At 46.7% G+C, this 14,913-nt stretch overlaps 1 protein-coding gene across 1 annotated transcript in view; it reads left to right on the top strand.

Moving 5' to 3' along the window:
- The window catches only part of LOC140906332 (uncharacterized), a 79,122-nt gene that overhangs the window by 4,387 nt on the left and 59,822 nt on the right, over window positions 1–14,913 (top strand). The window contains exons 3-6 of the mRNA XM_073330057.1: window positions 4,402–4,464; window positions 5,475–5,528; window positions 9,875–9,916; window positions 11,909–11,941. Of these exons, the coding sequence (XP_073186158.1) occupies window positions 9,881–9,916; window positions 11,909–11,941 (69 nt within the window). The 5' untranslated portion in view covers window positions 4,402–4,464; window positions 5,475–5,528; window positions 9,875–9,880. The remainder of the gene's footprint in view (window positions 1–4,401; window positions 4,465–5,474; window positions 5,529–9,874; window positions 9,917–11,908; window positions 11,942–14,913) is intronic.

The raw sequence follows: 14,913 nt of genomic DNA on the forward strand, positions 1-14,913 counted from the left end.
CATATATCCACATTAAATTTCATTTGCCATTTTGTTGCCCAATCGCTTAGTTTTGTGAGATCTTTTTGAAGTTCTTCACAGTCTGCTTTGGTCTTAACTATCTTGAGCAGTTTAGTATCATCTGCAAACTTTGCCGCCTCACTGTTTATCCCTTTCTCCAGATCATTTATGAATAAGTTGAATAGGATTGGTCCTAGGACTGACCCTTGGGGAACACCACTAGCTATCCCTCTCCATTCTGAAAATTTACCATTTATTCCTACCCTTTGTTCCCTGTCTTTTAATCAGTTCTCAATCCATGAAAGGATTATCCTCTTATCCCATGACAACTTAATTTACATAAGAGCCTTTGGTGAGGTGATAAGTAACAGTCAGCCTGGATTTGTCAAGAACAAATCATGTCAAACCAACCTGATAAGTTTCTTTGACAGAGTAACAAGCCTTGTGGATGGGGGGAAGTGATAGACATGGTATATGTTTACTTTAGTAAAGCTTTTGATACTGTCTTGCATGACTTTCTCATAAACAAAGTAGGGAAATACAATCTAGATGGAGCTACTATAAGGTGGGTGCAAAACTGGTTGGAAAACTGTTCCCAGACAGTAGTTATCAGTGGTTCAAAGTCACGCTGGAAGGGCATAACAAGTGGGGTCCTGCAGGGATCAGTTCTGGATCCGGTTCTGTTCAATATCTTCATCAATGATTTAGATAATGGCATAGAGAATACACTTATAAAGTTTGTGGATGATACCAAGCTGGGAGGGGTTGCAAGTGCTTTGGACGATAGGATTAAAATTCAAAATTATCTGGACAAACTGGAGAAAGGGTCTGAAGTAAATAGGATGAAATTCAATAAGGACAAATGCAACATATTCCACTTAGGAAGCAACAATCAGTCGCACACATATAAAAATGGGAAATGACTGCCTAGGAAGGAGTACTGCAGAAAGGGATCTGGGGGTCATAGTGGATCACAAGCTAAATATGAGTGAACAGTGTAACACTATTGCAAAAAAGCAAACATCATTCTGGGATGTATTAGCAGGAGTGTTGTAAGCAAGACACGAGAAGTAATTCTTCCGCTGTACTCTGCGCTGGTTATGCCTCAGTTTGTGTATTGTGTCCAGTTCTGGGCACCACATTTCAGGAAAGATGTGGACAAATTGGAGAAAGTCCAGAGAAGAGCAACAAAAATGATTAAAGGTCTAGACAACATGACCTGTGAGGGAAGATTGAAAAAATTGGGTTTGTTTAGTCTGGAGATGAGAAGACTGAGAGGGGACATAGCAGTTTTCAAGTACATAAAAGGTTGTTATAAGCAGGAGGGAAAAATTGCTCTCTTTAATATCTGAGGCTGGACAAGAAGCAATAGGCTTAAATTGCAGCAAGGGTGGTTTAGGTTGGACATTAGGAAAAACTTCCTAACTGTCAGGGTGGTTAAGCACTGGAATAAATTGCCTAGGGAGGTTGTGGAATCTCCATAATTGGGGATTTTTAAGAGCAGGTTAGACAAACACTTGTCACGGATGGTCTAGATCAGGGGTTCTCAAACTTCTTCTCTGAGGCCCCCCTCGACATGTTATAAGAACTCCACAGTCCAGCAGGGGCATAGCGGGACTCGGGGCAGGGGCCTTGGGTAAGGTTGCTAATCCCACAAAACTGAACACCCTAGCCCCGCCCCTTCCCAGAGGCCATGTCCCCTGCTCACTACATTCCCGCTCCCTTGGTGGCTTGGTCTCCCCGACCCAAACTCACTTTCCCTGAGCTGGGGCAGAGCTTGGGGTGTGAGAGGGGGTGAGGGCTCTAACTGAGGGTGCAGGCACTGGGGTGGGGCCAGAAATGAGGGGTTCAGGGTGAAGGAGGGGGCTCCGGGCTGGGGCAAGGGGTTGGAGTGTGGGAGGGGTGAGGGCTCCAGCTGGGAGTGCGGGCTCTGGGGTGGGGCTGGGGATGAGGGGTTCAGGGTGTGGGAGGGGGCTGCGGGTTGAGGCAGGGGGTTGGGATGCAGGGGGGGTGAGGGCTCTGTCTGGAGGTGGGGGTTCTGGGGTGGGGCCGGGGATGAGGGGTTTGTGGTGCAGGAAGAGGCTCCAGGTTTGGGGGGGCTCAGGGCCGGGGCAGGGGGTTGGGGCTCGGGATTGGGGGACGGGCTTACCTCCGGCACCTCCTGGTCAGTGGTGCAGCGGGGGGCAAAGGCAGGCTTCCTGCCTGTCCTGGCACTGCGGGCTGCGCTGAGCCCCGGAAGCGGCCAGCAGCAGGTTCGGCTCCTAGGTGGAGGCCCGGCAGGCAACTCTGTGCGCTGCTCTTGCCCACAGGCACTGCCCCCATAGCTCCCATTGGCTGTGGGTCCCGGTCAATGGGAGTGCAAAGCTGGTGCTCAGGGTGAGGGCAGCACGTAGGGGCCAAGTGGCCCCGTGCCTAGGAGCTGGACCTTCTGGCCACTTCCAGGGCGCAGTGCGAAGCCAGGACAGGTAGGGACTAGCCTGCCTTAGCTCCGCAGCACTGCTGACCAGACTCTTAGTGGTCCAGTCAGCGGTGGTGACCGAAGCCACTGGGGTCACTTTTCGACCGGGTGTTCTGGTACAAAACCAGACACCTGGTCACCCTAGCCTTGGGCATAGGCATAGTTTGACTTCTATTTTGGGGGGGCAGGGGCCAGGGGGGCTCGAGCCACCTCCGGAAGGCAGGGTCCAGGGAGGAAGTGCCACGTCCACCCCCAACTCACCTTAGCAGGCCACCCAGCCTGTCTGGGTTGCGGGGGTGGGGCGCAACCAAAATTTATAACTCAAAGGTGGGAGCGTAGCACAGAAAGTTTGAAAACAGCTCTTAGGGTGCAGGGAGCGGGTATCTAGGGGCTGTGTGCAGACAGGGGGTAGCACAGGGTTCAGGGAGGGGGTAGCTGGGGCTGTATGCTGGCAGGGGGTAGCTCAGGGTGCAGGGAGAGATGTATTAGGGGCTATGTGCTGGGAGGACTCCCTTGTTCCCAGAGGGGTCTGCCAGCCATGGAGCCAGATCTCCCCATCTGGGAGGCTCTTACCGGCTGCCTCTGCGGGAGCAAAGGGGGCTGAGAGCTGAGGAGCAGCTTCAACCCAGGGCGCCAGCAGGAGAGGAGGGAAAGCTGTGGACACCTGCTCCATGGCACCAGCCAGAGCCGCAGCTGCCCCGCACTGCCTGGTGTAACAGCAAAAACAGCAGCCGGCACATTTCCCCGCCAATACAGTTACCTACTGAGCCTGCTCAGTACAACCTAGATAGGAAATTCTTCTGCCAGGGAGCTGTTTGTGCCACTACACTGGCTCTGGCTTCCCTCCTCCAACCTGGGCAGGGAGAGGAGATGGAGGGGAGGTGTGTAGCTGTGCTGCCCCCGGGACTGTCCTGCTCTTGCGCTGCAGTTTGGGAGGATCGGGGGCAATGCCCTCCATGTCCCCAACTCTGCCCATGGGCTCCGGGCTTCTGCCTCACAGGGAGCATCAGGGTTCGGGGATTCAGCCCAGCCACCTGGCTTCAGCCCCCCAGGGGGGCACCAGAGATCCCCAGGGGGGCTTCAGCTGTGGGACCCCTTGAAAGGGCTCGCAGACCCCCAGGAGACCACAGACCCCCGGTTGAGAACTGCTGGTCTAGATAATACTTAGTCCAGCCATGAGTGCATGGGACTGGACTAATTTCATATTAGCAGCTGTGTTAGTCTGTATCCACAAAAAGAAAAGGAGGACTTGTGGCACTTTAGAGACTAACAAATTTATTTGAGCATAAGCTTTCATGAGCTACAGCTCACTTCATCGGTGCTCAAATATATTTGTTAGTCTCTAAGGTGCCACAAGTCCTCCTTTTCTTTTTCGGACTGGACTAGATGACCTCTTGAGGTCCCTTCGAGACCTATGACTCTATGATTGTTTTCCCTATTACTCTAATGGGAATTAGATTGTGCTTGATGAGACTGTGGAACAGTCTCCCACTGGAGGACATGGAAATTTGGTGCAGGTCATTGAATTCTAGCCTGAGCCATGGCTGGGAACTGACTTTAGGGGACAATCTGGTACTGACTGGGGTGGGCAAGAGGGACCAGGTGGCCTAATGGGTCTCTTACATGTCTGCCTCCTCTGACCCTCTGACTCTGTGGTTGAGAAAGAGACAGAGGGAAGGGCGCTACGGGGGAGACAAACCCAGGGAAAGGAGGGGTCAGACACAGACAGTCCCATGCACCTGCTGCCCCAGCCCAAATCCTGCTTCTCAGTACAAGGGGATCTAGCATGTTTCTACCACCGTTTCCTCCCTGATTAACTGATTATTTATTATTCATCTTATGTTGTTATTCCCCCAAATTCAACAAAAATCCAGACAGCTGAGTTTGCTGGACAGGCTATACATATCCCCTAGGTGTCATAGACTACTCTTTCTCTCTTTCAGGGTGAAGCAGGCCTTCCTGGTCCCCAGGGGTTACCTGGGAAGAGGGGAGAGAAGGGAGATCAGGTGAGTGACTTGGAGATGTTGTTTAGTTTGACTGGGCCCGTTGGAAGTTCTTCCCACCTGGTAGGATCTATGTGGTGATGAACTAAACAGCCCCCAGAAAGCAAACTAGCGCCCCCCCTCCCCCCGCCATTAACACAGAGATGGCCAGTGAGCTCTCCTTGCCACAAGCTAGGGGCCAACAGGTCAATGTATATGCAGGAATTAGACGAACACAGAAGGTCATGGCTGATTTCATAATGCTCTAGAGGTAGTAGGAGCAGTGCACTATGAAGAGGAAATGCGGTAGAATTTTCAAAAGCACCAAAGTGATTGAGGAACACGTCCCACTAAAAATCAATGGGATTCGTGCTCCTAAATCAAGTCAGTGCTTTAAAAATACAGCCCATAGTCTTTATAGATGGTTATGTGTATGCATATAGGGCCTGAGCCAATCTCCAATGAAATCAATGGGAATCTTTCCATTGGCTTCATTGGGTGTTGGATTCCATACATGTATGCATTGCTATGTGTATTTTATATATTAATCTAGCCCTGTTTCAAACAGTTAACTATGCCAGACTACATTAGTGTGCACTAGGGAATGTTTAGTGTGAGCCAGCAGGGTCCACACGGGCCAGTTAGTGTGCAACGCGCTAGTGACCCTAGAATTTACACCCCTCTGATAGTGTCACTCTCTGTTGTTGGTCACCCTACTGTCTCCCCTGTTCCCAACAGAAAAATAACAAATGATGTTTTCTGCAGGTGTTTCAAGCAACAACACTTTTAATTGCAAGTTGGGTTAGGGTTCTCATTTTCTTTTCCGTAAACTAAAGTGTAAACTGTCAGCTTTGGAAAATAGTGTTACTTTTTGTGAATTACTCTCAAGATGTTACCCTTTGATATAACTGCTCGTGCTGCATCTGGGCAGACCGGCAAGATCAAACAACAGTATTAAATATTATAGTGGCGTGGTAATGGTGCAGTAGCTATGGTTGACTCAGGTAAAATCCGAGTGTTTTGTTTGTTCCTAGGGTGAAAAAGGAGGAGCTGGACTCACTGGACTCAAAGGCGAAAGCGGTGAAAAGGTGAGTCACAGGAGGTAGCAGACACCTAAACAAGAAAAGAAGAAGGAGAACAAAGGCTGGAGAGTACAGCATGGTACAACAGAAACAGGGTCAACTACAGAGTCAATGAAGCAATGGAAATGGCTAGTAGCTTGGACAGAATTCTTATGAGGAGAGAATGACACAATCAGGGCTGTTAGAGAGACAAGGTGGGTGAGGAAATATCTATTATTGGACCAAATTCTGTTGGTGAGAGAGACAAGCTTTCAAGCCACACACAGCTCTTCCTCAGGTCTGGGAAAGGTACTCCGAGTGTCACCGCTAAATACAAGGTGGAACAGATTGTTTAGCATAAGAAGTTAGCACATATTGTAAGGGATCATTCAAGGTAGAGTGGCCCATTACTGCCTCTTCAGTCATAGGGCAAAAAGAGAGGGTTTCTGGGTTACAGATTATTGTAATAAGCCATAAATGCAGTGTCTCTGGTCAGCCCATGATTTCTAGTGTCTAGCAGAGTAATGAACTTAAGCTCCCAGGCCTAAAAATCATGGACTGACCAGAGACACTGCATTTATGGCTTGTTAAAACAATCTACAACCCACTAAACCCCTTTTTTGGTCCTATGACTGCAGAGGTGTTAGCGGGCTACTCTACTGTGAATGGGCCCATACAATATGTTTTAACTACTTATGCTCAACAATCTGTTCCACCTTGCATTGTTGCTGTGACACTGGGAGTACCTTTCCCAGACCAGAAGATGAGCTCTGTGCCGCCCCAAATCTTGTCTCTCTCACCACCAGAAGTTGGTCCGATAAAAGATATTATCTCACCCACCTTGTCTCTCTACTATCCTGGGACCGACATGGACTACAACTACGCTACATGTTTAGGGCTATTCAGTTGAGCAACCAGACAAAAGGAGTGGATGAAACAAAGTAGTGTGTGGGCCACAGGCGTTCAGCGGGGGCACTCCTATTTGTACTCTGGTAATTCAAAGAAAGGGGAGATATTTGAGGAAACTGAAAGGCGACGAGTTGAAAACTGATACAAGGAAATTTTTTTCAACGCAGCACACAGACTGTGGAACTCATTGACACGAGATATTATTGAGCCCAAGAGCTTAGTAGGATTCAAAAAGACTCGGATATTATAATGATGGTAATTTTAGATAACGAGAATATCCAGAGTTACAGTAGACAAGGCGTATTTTATAAAAGCAGATTAAAAGAGCTGGGCTCGTTTAACCTAGCAAAATGAAGGCTGAGGAGGAATATGATTGCTCTCTATAAATACAAAAGGGGATAAACATCAGGGGGGTGACGAACTGTTTAAGCTAAAGGACAGTATTATCACAAGCACAAATAGGTATAATCTGGCCATGAGCAAACTCAGGCTGGAAATTAGATGCAAGTTTCTAACTGTCAGAGGAGTGAGGTTCTGGAACAGCCTCCCAATAGGAGTTGTGTGTGTGTGTGTTGGGGAGTGGGGTGAGGGAACAGCTTACTTAGTTTTAAGAGAGAGGATACATGTATGAGTGGGATTCAATGATAGGGTTGCTTGTGATGGTGGGTTTAGGGTGTGGCAGCCCTGGGGGTCCCTTCTGGTTCAGGTCTGATGGTCCCTAAATCTCATGCTTCAGGTCTTCAGCCAGTCACCTGCAGGAGTCAGGAAAGGATTGTTTCCTCCCAGTGTATTTGGATTTGGGTTTTTTTGGTCTTCCTCTGAAGCATCAGAGGTGGCTGCAGCTAGAAATGAGACACTGGATGGGGCGGCCTGGTGCATTCTTTCTCTCAGGTGTATGCCTGGCTGGTTTTTACTTACATGCTCAGGGTCTAACTGGTTGCCATATATGAGGTCAGGAATGCATTTTCCCTCAGATTAGATGGGCAGTGACCTTGCGAGTTTTTCAGCTTTCTCTGCAGCGTGTGGGTGCAGGTTGTTTGCCAGGATCATCTGCGTATCTCACTTACTCAATTCCCTGCCACTGGGGGGCCTCGGGCACTGGTGCACCTGGGTTTTGGTTTTGGTCCTGATGTACTTATTTTAAGCTCATTACGGATAACGAGCAAGATACATCGGAATGATCTATGTTAATTTATTAATAATATGTGAGCAGGTCATGGGAAATATTTACTATAAGACTTTTGGAATGTGTACTGTGGCTAGGTGGTTATTGTTAATAGTTGGCTGCTGAGAAACTAGCAGGAAGGTAATAACAATGGATCCAGATAAGATGTGGTGATTAGGTCAGGAGGTGATGGAACAAGACCTGAGTTGTTAGTTGAGAAGTTGGTACAGCGCAGGCTCCAGCTAAAGTTACTCAGCTGTTTTCTCAAGCTGGGATCAAGCAGATAAGAGGGACTGAATGGATTAAAAAGTGACTCTCTCTAGACAGTGGTGGTGGAGTTGTCAGGAAGCTCCTCAGAGGAGCAGACTGACACAGAGACAGGCCACGCAGGCTGGGTCTGAAGCAGTGAGGCCTTCCTAAGCTGTCAGGGAAATGGTAAGGCCTTGTCTACTATAATTCTGGATGTTCTGGTTATCTGTAATTATCATTGTCAAGGTTCCTCCCCCACTCTGAACTCTAGGGTACAGATGTGGGGACCTGCATGAAAAACCTCCTAAGCTTATCTTTACCAGCTTAGGTCAAAACTTCCCCAAGGTACAAAATATTCCCTCCCGTTGTCCTTGGACTGGCCGCTACCACCACCAAACTAATACTGGTTACTGGGGAAGAGCTGTTTGGACGCGTCTTTCCCCCCAAAATACTTCCCAAAACCCTGCACCCCACTTCCTGGACAAGGTTTGGTAAAAAGCCTCACCAATTTGCCTAGGTGACTACAGACCCAGACCCTTGGATCTTAAGAACAATGAACAATCCTCCCAACACTTGCACCCCCCCTTTCCTGGGAAATGTTGGATAAAAAGCCTCACCAATTTGCATAGGTGACCACAGACCCAAACCCTTGGATCTGAGAACAATGAAAAAGCATTCAGTTTTTTACAAGAAGACTTTTAATAAAAAATAGAAGTAAATAGAAATAAAGAAATCCCCCCTGTAAAATCAGGATGGTAGATATCTTACAGGGTAGTTAGATTCAAAAACATAGAGAACCCCTCTAGGCAAAACCTTAAGTTACAAAACAGATACACAGACAGAAATAGTTATTCTATTCAGCACAATTCTTTTCTCAGCCATTTAAAGAAATCATAATCTAACACATACCTAGCTAGATTACTTACTAAAAGTTCTAAGACTCCATTCCTGGTCTATCCCCGGCCAAGACGACTACAGACAGACACAGACCCTTTGTTTCTCTCCCTCCTCCCAGCTTTTGAAAGTATCTTGTCTCCTCATTGGTCATTTTGGTCAGGTGCCAGTGAGGTTACCTTTAGCTTCTTAACCCTTTACAGGTGAGAGGAGCTTTCCCCTGGCCAGGAGGGATTTCAAAGGGGTTTACCCTTCCCTTTATATTTATGACAATCATTGTCATAATGTCCGAGTCTTTTTGAATCCTACTAAGCTCTTGGCCTCAATAATATCTTCTGGCAATGAGTTCTACAGGTTAATTGTGTGCTGCATTAAAAATGTCCTTGTACCAGGTAGGACAGACAGGTGTGTAGGCCTTTTATGGCTTTAAAATCCTTTTCTTTGTGCATACTATCTTCCCACTATAAAGATTAAACAAATTAATATAGATCAACCCCACATCTTTACAGGGAGTCTTTCCATAGATTTCAGGGCTTTGGATCTGTCCCTATGTATGCTCGGCCTTGTGGGAAACTAAAATTCCTAGGTGGCACTGCAGTGGCTTTACATAATCCAAATCATTTGGGTTTTGGCTAAATACAAAAAATGTTTTTAGAAAGTTCGGATTTTCAATGAAAATTGGAAATTTTCCACAAAAAGGAGACTTTTTCTCAAAAAATTGCATTTAGTCGAAACCCCAATTTTTCATTGAAATACAGTTCGGGCAGAACTTTTTTGTGCACCCCTACTCTTCAAGTGTGAATTATTCTTATATTGCTACCAGTCTCACAACCAGACCTCAAAACACAGTGGATAGGCACTACCGGAGCCCTGTGGGACAAAAGGGGCAGCCAAGCAGACATCTTTCATATGTCAAACTGCACAACACTAAGAGGGGAAATTTTGGCCACGGACAATGGGGTAAAATCCATCTGTCAGCAAAAGAGCCATGGGATGTATAACATCCACTCTAAGCTGCCAGGACCTCCTTTGAGTAGGTCTTTTCTAGTACAGCCATGTCTCACAGCTGTACATATTGGAGAATTGCAGTTGTGCTGTGTTTTAGTTTGCTGCCCTCCTATTCCTTAAATAATCCTCCTCTCCCTTACTTCTTTAGGGTGACATGGGTCCTGCTGGTCCCCCTGGTCTACCTGGAACAGTAAGTAAAGCTGCATCCCGTGCACTAATGCAGAGTTGATGTACAGAGGAATAGGTTGCAGTTTCATCTTCCACACAGACCTCCCAAGCTCAGGGCCTTACAGGTTACCCATTCCTTTGCAGAAACACCAGGAACTATTTACTTAGCCCTGGTATAACTCCATTAACTTCAGTGGAGCTATTTCATGGATGCCGTTGGTCCAATAGTTCTTAAGAGATTGGTATATGTGTGTCCTGTCACTGCTTCTCTCTGCGTGCGTGCTCCCGCATACAGTAGCATCAGTTTGACAGTGTCTGCATCTCTTCCTTTCGGTGGTATGTATAGTAGGTGTAGCGGTTGGGGCAAGTGTGTGTGTTTGTGCCCACACAAGGGTGGAGAAGGGGAGTAAATGTGTTTACACGCTGCAAGTTTATTGCATGGATCCTACAGGATCCTTTAAGACCAAGCAAGGTATCCCAGTCCAGGATTTTCTGGTGACTTCCCAAAGAAACCAGTTTATTTTCAGAATGGATCCTGTGGGAAACTGAGCAGATCTTGCAGGGAGCATTCCCCCTGAGTCTCTTTAGCTGACACGCCGTGCCCATGGAAATAGCAGGGGGAATCCTAGACTGGATTACACTGCCTCACCAGCCTGGATTTAGGGCAGTGCTTATGGCTTGGAGAGAATTCAAATCCAGTGCCCTTCCAGCCCTCCAAGACCTCTGAGAGAGAGGCTCCAGCAGATACAACACCATCTTGTGTTGCTGGCCCAGAAGACCGCATACACTAGGAGCCCATTGTGGAACAATGGAATTAGTTTGGGTTCAGCATTGGGTCCAACGAACCACCAAATTAGACCATGTCCACCTCACGGACCCCTCCTAGCAATAGGAAAGCACCAAGGAACTTCCATTTACCTCTTTTAAAATGTGGGAACATGAGTATACTCTGAAATGCAAGTTGACTAAAGGCCATGAAACCAAAGTCCATGGACTATAACTATAACCCTCATCATCCGCTCCAGCAAAACCTGACCAATCATCCTGCGCTGAGTGTTAACAATGCTCCTGCCCCAACAATGGTAGAGATAGTACCAGAGTTATAGGCCCTCCAGGGAAAATGTCTGAGATTTGCATATAGTGTCTGTTAGCAAGAGCTGATTGCAGCTGCCCTGCTGGCGTATGGACAGACAGCCTCTCAGATAGCTAAGACCCAAGCCATATAGACCTTCCTAGGTCTGTAGCAAAACCTTGAACAGGAAGGTAGTACAGGCTGCAGAACCCTGGTGTGATGCACTCCCTATGGTGAAACCTTCCAAGCAAGCAGGCTTCCTCGTTCTGTATCAATGGCAGCTTCCAAGTGACTGTCGGGGTAGCCCATATACATCGCAGAGAGATAATTCAGTCACAAAGGCCTGGTCCTGGTCAACAGCTGAGGGAAATGGTCCCAAATGCAGCAGCATGTGCATAGGAATGAAGAAGGCTCTTCTGAATGCTGACATCTTTTGGGGAATCTGTAAGGAGGAGAAGTGTAGCCATCCTTAGTGATCCCAGGATGGATGATAATGGACCACGCTCAACCATTGCGCGAGAAAAGCACAGCTCCTATCAGTTTCAATGGAAGTTGCCCTTGCTTACACTAGCCCCAAATTTGGTCCAAAGGGAAAAGTTTAATGAGACTAGAGATGGTATCAAGTGTAAAATTCAGATCTAGATTTCAAAGCTGTTTGAAGCTGGGATTTTGCTTGCGCTCATTATTACTATAGAGCTCCTGTGAAAACTTGGGATTCATATTTCAAATACCCCAACAAAATTCAGGCATGTTTTGGATCTTTTCTTTCCGAAGAACACTGTATTAGATGAAAGGACCTGCCAACTGAGAGGGAGAGAATCTGTACTGACAGAGAGAATGAAGTCCACAAATGATTAACCTTCTAGGAAAATCACTTTGAGTGGCTTCTTTTGCGAATGTGTTTCTACTAACTTTGTTTCATTTTTTTGGTTTTCTTTCCAGACAGCCCTGTTTACCCCACTCCCTCCAATTCCTGTAAGTAATGTATCTAATAAAGACAGCCTCTAATTTCTCACCATTTATCGTTGATAGATAAAAAAACACCGTGGAATTTTACATGTAATTTAAATACTTTGTACAAAAGAGCTCAACCCAAACTTGAGTCTGGCTCCAGGCAACAACAGCACTATGCCCAGTCACCATAAAAATGCAGGCGTTGTCCTAGCAACAGCAGCATCCCGACTAACTTTAGTTGGGATGCAGCAGCATTCTGTCCCATCCCTGCAAGATGGTGAGTGCTCTCTGATTACACAAGGTCTTAGTATTCTGCTGTGGTCCTGTGTCACCCCTACTTTGCACAGATGTAGATAACTGCATAAGTTGCAATGCAGCAGAGAATTAAGTGCTTAGAGTTTAAGTGACTTGCTCCAGTGTGTCAGTGGCAGAGATTTCTGGGTCTAGTTTCCAGATCTATAAAATGACAGCAATGGCATTTACCTTAAGAGAAATCTGCAAATATAATTCCAGGTTTCCAGATATCCATAGCAGAGAGAGGGAGGGAAGTAGGTAGAGTTAGCTTCACTTTGCAGGTTCACTGACTAAGGCTTAGAAAAGTCATTATGTGTTGGCACAGGGGTGTAACCCAGTGGTGAGTTGGTGCTACACAACCTCCTTTCTGGATTGGCATGTGAGTTGTTACTGTTACCCAGGGCTCTTTCAACCCAAAGCTCTTGGTAACTTTTACTCTGTGCGAGGTGGTGTCAGGAAATAAATCAGGGGAGACACGGCCGTCCGACCGATAGATGGCTGGCACAAACAGGACAACACAAGAGTGCTTTCACTTAAAGCTGAACTTTACTTAGTCTCAAGCACTTACACACGTCCACAAAAGGTTACTAAAACACCCCCAACCCTTGATAATTACCAGAGCTGAGTGTGGCTCTCGAGTGACACAGCGGCAAGCTTCCGGTGGCCAAATCTTCCGTCTGCCAGTGGGGACTGCAAGATGTATCCAGAGAGAGAGTCCAAAAAGAGTCCAACTACCTCAGACTTTCCCCCCTTATTTATACATTAGACATGTCACTAAAGAAAACTTGTTACAAGCAGTTTCAATAGTCCAGCAAAAGGTTCCTTCTGATTATTGATTAACCAGGTGTGGGGTTTTCCAGAGTTTGCAGCCTTGAGGCCCCCAATAGACATTCCTGGGCCACATCCTGCTCTTCTAAAATGCATGTATCAGTCACTTCAACACAATTCTTATCACGAAGGATGTGCGAGGGTCAAGCTGCCCTCTCTGTGGCACCCAAAGACCCCCCCCACCTCTCCTGCCTTGATTAAGCTAAGCCTGCTGACTTGGCTAATTTACAGCCTGCTGACTTGGCTGCTTTTAGCAATAAGCCATAGTGGTTTCAGGCACTTTACTGGTTTGCCAAAGTCTCCCTGTATATTACAGCCCTTACCTACAAAACTTTAGCTTAAGCTCATGCTTTTACCTCTGGAGGTCCCTGGTTCAAACCCTGGTGTGTTGGCCAAGAGGACGGCCATCACTGGGACACTGTGTGTGCTCTAAAGGCATAAGTTTCAGGAGGAAGTTAGAAGTTGCCAGGCATCCTTCAGGATACTTCCTGCTGCCTCTCTCACAGTGATGAGGAACCAGTTCAGGGAATAGTAGATCTCAGCAGCAGCAGTCCTTTGTTTACTTATACATTGTTCCCTGTTAGTTAGATACATTTACCTAAAAGCTGCTCAGTTATTGTGAAATACCATGACTAGTTCAAGTGGTTTTGGGTCTGTATCTAACCATAATGGACTGAGTTATGCCTTTAGGACCCAGCCCCCTGTCTGGGAGCTGTGCAGAACTACATTCATGGAGGAGCAGCTCTGGAGGGAATTCCTGACAGAAGGTGCAATGTGCACCCAATCAATGCCCGGTCTCCTCTTCCTCTCTTTGAGACGTCTTGCATTCCGGGGGCGCTGGAGATGTGACTCTGATCATGTCCTGCATAAACCAGGAGGGTAGCAGGCCTCCCTGCAGTCTGCCCCACCCTCTTGCACACTCAGAGTTGTGGGGCACAAGCTGACCCACTCTGTGTCTTGTCCCCTTTTTTCAGTGGGGCGGAAGTTAAAAAATATGTAAAAGAAAACAGCGACAGGCAGTTGCTCAGGGGGCTGGCAATAGGGGCTGCTAGTTCCAATCCAGCCGCTACTTGGAATCCAGTCCAGCTGTTGGTCATAACCATCTCATTTCTCTACATTGAGCTGTGTAAAATGAGAGGGTGGATTAAGATCAATTGCCAGGGACAGGGGTCCATGTAACATGTAGCACTATCTCGCAGCACTGACAGTCTCACCAGATTGGCCATATGTTCAACTAATTTGGAGGAACCCTGTAGGCGGTCCCTGTAGGATTGAGGCAGGGTAATTTGCCCTGCTTGTATTCTACCTGTTTTTTGGCTATTGTATGATTTTAGGGACAGATTTTTTAAGGGTATATAGATGCCTAATTCCCAATACCTTTAAAAATCTGGCCCCAAGCCTGGAGGCTGATCAGTATGGCACTAACGTTCAACTGAAATGTAAACACAGAAACAAAAAGGAGGAAAAAAGACTATTAAATGAGCTGCCTCTTTAGACTACTGAGTGATTATTTCCTCTTGGAGCCTTGGTTTCCATGGGAATACCTGTTTATATTTACAGTTATTAAGAGCATCCATCTCTTTGATCTTGTTAAAGTGTGTCTACACTTTGGGTATTTTCATCACTCAAGGATTTCAAAAAGTGTACTAGTTTGAAATGTAATTAGACTAGTACACCCAAAGCACAACTGCAATATTTGGTTGATGTAAATGTATTAAACCAGTTTGTGCTGCACTGTTGTTTTTCTGTAGGCCATTAGATGGCAACAGAGACTGTTTGAATAGGATTTGTGTTAACTTGAGTTAAATTATTTATTGCAAACAATATTTATTGCAAGTTCAGACTTTTTTTTGGTTGGCAAATTCTTTGCA

Source organism: Lepidochelys kempii, chromosome 2 (assembly GCF_965140265.1).
Source record: "Lepidochelys kempii isolate rLepKem1 chromosome 2, rLepKem1.hap2, whole genome shotgun sequence".
NCBI classification, from domain to species: Eukaryota; Metazoa; Chordata; order Testudines; family Cheloniidae; genus Lepidochelys; species Lepidochelys kempii.